Raw genomic sequence first — 7,292 nt, 5'->3', positions numbered from 1 at the left:
ATGGGGGTGAGGCAGGGCATGAGAGTTTTTGCAAGCAGTAGGAGGGCTTGTTGCCTCTGAGCTTTATTCCACCTGTGTCAGTTATGGGAGTGAATGCAAATTTTCCTGTAAGTTTTGCATCAGTATAAGGTCAGTGTGAGCTATAACGGCAAAAGCTGAGTTTTCAGGAGCGCATCTTTCCGATCAGCCTTGCACTGACTGTCGTGGAAGGAAAGCTGTAGGGCTGGGGTGGTGTGTGGCTGTGTGTCTGTGTGTCTGTCCATCCGTCCTTGAGAGAAAGGTGCTCTGCTGCACCACCTGTGCGAATCTCTCTAGAGCAAAATTTATTGAATTGTGGTGTTTTGTTTTTTTTCTTTCAAAGGTGCGCTGCCTCATCGTCTCCCTTCTGTTTCAGCTCTTCCTCGAAGAAGACGGGAGAGGGGGAGTGCGAAGTTCCCCCTTCCTTTTCCCGGAGCGCTCCGTAGGATGCCGGCAGCGTCGGGGCCCCGAACCCGCGGAGCCGCGACCCCGCGCCTGGTGCTGAAGGAACAGCTCCGCTGCGCGCTGCGGAGCGGGGCCGTCCGCAGAGCCCCGAGGGCGCGGGGCATCCCGCGGCGCGCGCCTCGCGCGGCCCTGCGCCGCCGCCGCCCCCTCCCCACCGCGTTTCCCGCCCGTGGGGCAGCGCGCGCAGCGCGAGGCGGCGCGCGGGAAGGCGGCGGCAGAGCGCGGTGGGGGGGCGGTGAGGCCCAGTTGCGCGCGCGCCACCTCCTCGGCGCTCCCCGCCGTCCCCTCCCCGCCTGGCCCCACCCCACGTGACCCGCGTGGGCCAATGGGCTGGCGGGGCGGCGGGGATCCGGCTGGAACCGGTTGGGCCGCGTCCGGCTCTATATAAAACTTTATAAACACCCGATTCAAATTAGTGGGGTCGGCAGCCAGCGCAGCGAGCCGGCCGCCAGCCCCGCCGCGCCGCCCCGCTCTCCCCCTCGGCCCTCCCCCGCTTCTCGCCGCCACCGAGCGAGCCCGGCCGCCCGCCCCCGCCCGCCCCCTCCGCTCGCTCTCTCCTCGCGCGACACACGCACGCGCCGCCCGGAGCTATGCCGAAGAGAAAGGTACGTGGCACCGCGGGGCCCGCGCCGAGGCCCGCTCCCCCCGCCGTCGTTTGGGGGGGGGGTGGGGTGGGCAGGACTACGCGCCTCACCCCTCCCTTCTCCCTTCCGCGCTCCCCCCACCCCCGCCTTCCTTCGGGGAGGTAACGGCCGCGCGGCCTCGGCGGCCGCGGGGGGGTGGGGCGGGCGGCGGGACCGTTACCGGCCGCGCGCGCCGGGGCTAACGGCTGGGAGGGGCGGGGCGCGGCGCGGACCGGTCGGAGCCGGCTGCTTTTGGCGGGAGGGCGGGATGAGGGGGGAGGGGGCGGCTCGCCCCTGCCCTCGGACGCGCGGAAAGGGCGGGAAGCGGTCGCGCTCTCTCAGCCCGCGCGCCGCCGCCGCTTTGCCGCCAAAACCGCCGCCCGTGGGCGGGCGCGGGGCCTCCCCGAAGGGGCCCCCGTGAAGGCGGGGAGGGGGGCGCGGCCGCGCTTCCGCCGGGCCTCGCGCTGCCCCCTGCCCCGCGCGGGGCCGAGAGTCACCCCCGGGGCAGCGCCCCCCTGCGGCGGGGCGGACCGGCGCGACCCTCCCCGCCCCGCGGACCGGCTGGCACGGCTCTTGTCTCGCCCCGCAGGCTGAAGGAGATACCAAGGGCGATAAGGCCAAAGTTAAGGATGAGGTAAGAAGTTGGGCGTCTTGAGAAAACTTGGATCGGGGAACGTTTGCGGGTGGGAGGTGATGCTTAGTGATATTTTCACCAGGAAGCAGGGGCAGAAGGGGTTCCTTTTGCTGGATGCTGCCCTGCAAAGCGTTGCCTGTTGCTTTTAACCCAGGAAAAACTGCCTAACTTCTGCCAGTTGGTAGCAGAGATGTCAGCAGGCTGTTCCCATGCTCCTCGAGAATTGGAAACTTTACATTGACTTTTGGGATTCCGTTGCTTTGAACTCAGACTCAATGGTTTACATTTCCTCACACTAAATGCAATCTTTTTGCTTTTTCAGCCACAGCGGAGGTCGGCAAGGTTATCTGCTGTGAGTATTCTGGGATGGCACAGCATTTCTTAGCTTTGTGCATTACGTACTGTGGCTGTGAGAGCTGTGGGCTTTCAGAGACGCTTTGCTGGGCTGGAAGAAAGAGACTGGTGTAACAAACTGCCCCATTGTGTGTGCTGGGGGAGTGGCAGATCACTGGCAAATCCAGAAAGTGCTTCGATTTCAAGTGTTTAGATTTCCTTTCCTAAAAGTAGACCAGTTGGGGTGAATATTTTAATGTATTTGTGTTCCTCATAAAGTAACATTCATAGATTGGGTTTTCTTACGCTTTCTTACAGAAACCTGCCCCTCCGAAGCCAGAGCCTAAACCTAAAAAGTCAGCTCCAAAGGTGAGTTGCTCTGTGCTGCTCCTGAGATGTAAGTGGGAAACAAGCTTTAGACTTGTCCACTGATTGGTCTTGGTACCCTAGAACTTGGAATCAGAGTGGTGGCATCAGGACATATTGTCACTTCTACAAAGTTTTTGCTATAGCTTCAAACTTGCATTAAAAGAACCCAAGACCCGATACAGTTCAGGATGGCACTTGGCAGTTGTCAGTCTTAAACTTGTGAACGTTGGGTGTTGTGCTCATTTTCAGGCTGACATCCCATGTTGGTTTTACCATGCTAGGTTTTGGATTCCTGTGGCTTAATGACTATTGATAATTGTAATGCTGTGTGTCGTTTGCGTTCGACAGAAGAGTGAGAAAGTGCCCAAGGGAAAGAAGGGGAAAGCTGATGCTGGCAAGGAGGGAAACAACCCTGCAGAAAATGGAGATGCCAAAACAGACCAGGTACAACAGCAGCTCTAGCAGAGTGTGGTATATCAGCAAGTTACTGTTCCCTGTATCAAACATAGGCAAGCCCAGGCTTGTGATGATGAAGATGAATTATCACTCAATTATTTAGATCTGTTGATTATGACTTGACAGCATAGCTATGGATGCAGGGAGCTGTGTTGCTCAGTTGGTAACAAGTTACTGGTTGAAGTACTTGAGTGAAAAGTTACCTTCTGTCTTTTCTGAGGTGGTGTAAACTTAGCAGGTCCTAAAGTAGCTTCAGGTTACTTTTTGCAACCTTGAATTTGGTTTGGTTAAAAGTTACAGTGACAAAATTTCAGCTATTCAGAGAATTGTTACTCAGGAAAATAAATTACTATTTTTTGGTGCGTGTGTGGTGTGTATTGACTGGTTCCCCTTTTTCTTTCAGGCACAGAAAGCCGAAGGTGCTGGTGATGCCAAGTAAAATGTGTGAATTTTTGATAACTGTGTACTTCTGGTGACTGTACAGTTTGAAATACTATTTTTTATCAAGTTTTATAACAATGCAGAATTTTGTTTTACTTTTTTTTAAGCTATGTTGTTAGCACACAGACCGCTTTGTTGTTGTGTTTTTTGGGGGGGGCAGTGGGACAAATGTCACTTAATCTGTTTCTTGGAACCTAAATTTTCAAGTTTACCCCTTCCCAGTTTTTAGGACTCTTCCTGAATGGAGCAGGAAGGGATTCCTTTGTGCTGCACACCTCTTCCGTTTCTGGACCGCATCAGAGTGAACGGAAGCTCCCGAGATGCCTGTTGCCAACCTCAGAGCTGCAGTTTGCGGTGCCCTCTGCGTTTCCTTTCATGCCTAGAGCCTCTCACGGCAGGAATGGCATGTTGGGACTCACTGCTCTAAATGCATTGTCAGGTGATCTGGACTTCTGGTGTTCAATTTGGGATATAATAGCTCTAAAAGGAGCTGCTTTCCTCTTTCATATTGTGGATCTACAGATTAAGGAATCTGCAGTTTTTAATTTTTCCTCGCAAAGTCAGGGTAGATTTGTTAAGAGTTGTTAAACAACACGCTAAATGTGAAAGTGTCCGCCCTCACTCTAAACATTTCCCTCTGCAAGTATACAGAATGAAGATTTGTCGGTTTTATAGCAGCCTCTATGTTTGGGTAGTCCTTGAAGGGAGGGGAGTTTGACAGTTGTTGTAAAATGTTGCAGATTGTAGCCCATGTCCTGCCTAAATTACCATGATTGTTTATGAAAAGTACCTTTAATAAAGCTGGATACGGTTTGGCTTGGACTGTTCTTAATGCCTCCCTAATTTCTCTTGCCGTTGTTTGAACTCTAATGTGGTTAAAAGAATTGAAGTATTTCCGTTCAGATAATTAACTCTGTTTTAATTCACCAGTGAGAAGCGGGGTTTTTATACCCGGCAGCTAAATAAGGTACCTTTGTTGCTTGGTGTTTTGGAAGTCTTGACTTAATAGGAGGCCCGGATTGAAGCCTGTGTGTGGGTCTGCTGAGACAATTTCTCTTTGCTGTTGTTTAAAAAATAGCATCTACCTTGTGCTGACTGCACAGAAAGGGGAAAAGCTGCAGTCTTCCAGTTGCTGCAGAGACAACTGGTTTTGGTAAGGTTTCCTTCCTGGTGAAAACAGATGGTTTCCGTGGAACTGATTGTGTTGGATTTCCATGCTCAAGCTCAGACATTGTTGCTTCTGCTAATCAAGTGCAGACTGCTGTGGCAGTGGCTAAGCAGGAAGTAAGATTTGTTGAGTAAAAATGCAGCGTTTTTATGGTCGCTACTTACAGTAAAGAGCAGAGCCACACCAAAACCCTGATGTGCAAACGCCTCCTTCAGCAACTTTAGGAGATGGAAAAAACGTTCTATCTTGACTTGGTTTTCCCTGGGACCTGAGTGGCAGTTCCTGATGAAGCAGTGCCTGTTCCAACCTGTGCTGTTTCCGGAAGGGAATCCAACAAAAGCAGGGAGGAGTTTCAAACCAAGAAGTATCCTGTGTCTGCGGTACCAGAGGTATTCCAGAGCACAGAAAACAGAAAAATGAGCCGATAAGAGCTATTTTTCCATCTTGCATTACCATGGCTGGAACATCTTACATTTGCCTTAGCAGAGATAAGTAAGCTAATAAGGTTTAATAATCTTGTATGTACCCCACCCAGTAGCAGCAGTGCAGAAGGGAGTGACAAAACTCCTGACAACTCATTTAAGTGACTGAAAAGTAGAATGCAGCCAGTGAAAGGCTGCAGAGAGATGGGTAACATCAGGGAGTTCTCTGCTTCAGCACTGAGCACGAGTGTGGGGCTGAGGTGCTGGGGCCAAGTGGAAAGGAGCTCAAGGATTTACAGATTCATGCCCGAGAAAGGTGCTCAGATTACCGTGACAAGGATCTGATCTGCTCTGCCTTGTTCTCCCACAGAGGATCTGATCGCTGTGGGCAGAGCAGCTCAGCCGAGTGAGGGCTGGTGGAGAGTTTGGAGTTGGATTTCCCACTGAGTCACGGGTGCCAAGTGAACCCTGAGCTTTTGAAATGGTCTCAATCACAACCTGGATGATGCTGTAAGTGCTCTCTGGACAACAAAATTAAGGTTTTACCCAATAACAGTGTAATTAGATTAATAATTAAATGCTTTAATAATAATGCAAGGCTGAAGAAATCTTCAGCTATCCTACCCGTGCCTCACTGTCCTCTGAGCACAGGGAGCAAGCAGTTCCAAATGAGTTGTGAAGGGGTTGCTGCTGGCCGGGATGTCGAGTGGGAACGAACGCCTCTGTGCTTGGAAGGAGCTTCGTTGGGTCCTGAGCCCGGTGGGTGCTCTGCACCTCAGTACGGGGGGAGCTGCCCCTCTGCACAGCGACATTTGGTGCTGCAGGGTCGCAATCTCCTGCTGCATCTGAGCTGTTTCCCGCTGGCATGCCCTCGTGCTGAAAGCGGTGTTCTTTTGTCTTTTGGGGCTTGACTTGACACGCAGAGCTCATCCTTTCTCCTTAAGCAAATAGAGGGTAGGAGACACTGAAGATGGTAAATCCAACTAATTAGTTCTATAAATTAAAAGCTAAAGAGCAGACAACGCTGCGCTGCAAGCCGTGCATGTTTAGTGGTTAGAATAGCCACAAATCTGCATCTCCAGCTGCCAGAATGCCTCAAGCTAAAAATAAGTTTTTCTGTCAAATCATAACTGTTCTACGTGGAAAAGTGCGTGTGATGTGGAGCACTGACTACTGTGGCTGGGTGCTGCTCTCCTGGGTGGCTGAGGGCCAGCAATGGAATTTTGGAAGGCTGGAGCCCTGGTAACATCCAAATACTGCATCGCTTCACTTCAGACAGCTGAGTCTTGAAATGTGTGCTGTGTTGTCAGAGTAGTGCTGGGTACATTGGATGTGCCCCGTGCTTTGAATACGGCACAAAAGCTTTTTGTCTCCCTGCTAATTACCCAAGTTCTGAACATCCTCTGTCACTTCGCAGGATTCTTCTTGTTCTGCTTTGATACCTTTCCCACCTTTGTTTTATTCATCTTCAGAAGAGCTTGGTTTGCTCTTATGGTTCAGGGCTGAACCTGTTGCTTGGATTTGTTGTCCTGCAAGGGGGAACAGCTGCATCCAGGATCCTGACGTTCACCATGGACAACAGGAAGGCAAAGTAAGGTTCAGCACTTCTGAGTAAGGCTCAGGCTTTGCAGTAGTGTCTGTGCACCCATGTGGCGTAAAGTCCTATAAAATCAGTAGCTGTGCTGCTAAGTCGTTTCTCAGCTTATTTTTTCAGTCCAAAGTGAAAGTGGGAAACAGAACCAAGCTCCATTTTTTGTCATTTATTTGTTTTTAAGTGGGCTGTGGGCTAAAGAAAGCATGAGAAGTAGACCAGGTTGTGCTGGGAGGACTCCCCAAGAACCACAGACCCGTACCCTGCTCCTCCCAGAGCAGTGCCCCTGGACTAACAGCCTTCAGTTTCAGAATAACGCAGTCCTGCAAAAGTTCTCATCTTGTGTTCAAGAGCTTAATTATATTCAGAGACAGGAGCACTGCAGCCAAGCCCTGCCATGGTGGTATGAAAAGGAACAAGGATGGGAAAGAGGCCACGTTTCAGCAGGAGCTCACAGTGAATATTGAGTTGCAAGATCGTTTGTGTCAGAAGAATCACTGAGCTTGATAGCACAGGGATTTCATTGTCCCTAAATCATCCCAGATATGGTGACACCATATCCAGGGATTAATACCACTAACTATAATTTTTGAGAAATGTCTCCTTATCCTGCAGTTCATAAAGATGAAATGGAGATGGAGTTAAGCAGACAATTTACAACACATCTGTCTTCTTTTGCAGTGGGTGGGAAGGATTTGTGACAGTAGAAGCTGAGGAAGAAATACCAGCCAATAGAGCTTTGGTAAGCTGAGGTTAGGAACATTTTTGACGT

General features: G+C 51.2%; 1 protein-coding gene across 1 annotated transcript; it reads left to right on the top strand.

The window, feature by feature from the left end:
• Positions 1-1,073: 1,073 nt before the first annotated feature.
• HMGN2 (high mobility group nucleosomal binding domain 2) lies at positions 1,074-3,337 on the top strand (the record flags this gene model as incomplete). The annotated part of the gene is made up of 6 exons (XM_079546031.1): positions 1,074-1,088; positions 1,696-1,740; positions 2,063-2,092; positions 2,392-2,442; positions 2,791-2,886; positions 3,302-3,337. 6 exons carry the CDS (start codon positions 1,074-1,076, stop codon positions 3,335-3,337), a joined length of 273 nt encoding a protein of 90 aa, XP_079402157.1.
• Positions 3,338-7,292: the final 3,955 nt, after the last annotated feature.

The sequence above is a fragment of the Tetrao urogallus genome (genome assembly GCF_951394365.1).
Source record: "Tetrao urogallus genome assembly, chromosome: 23".
Taxonomy (NCBI): domain Eukaryota; kingdom Metazoa; phylum Chordata; class Aves; order Galliformes; family Phasianidae; genus Tetrao; species Tetrao urogallus.
The sequence above is the reverse complement of the archived record's forward strand: the minus strand, read 5'-3'. Positions and strand labels throughout refer to the sequence as shown.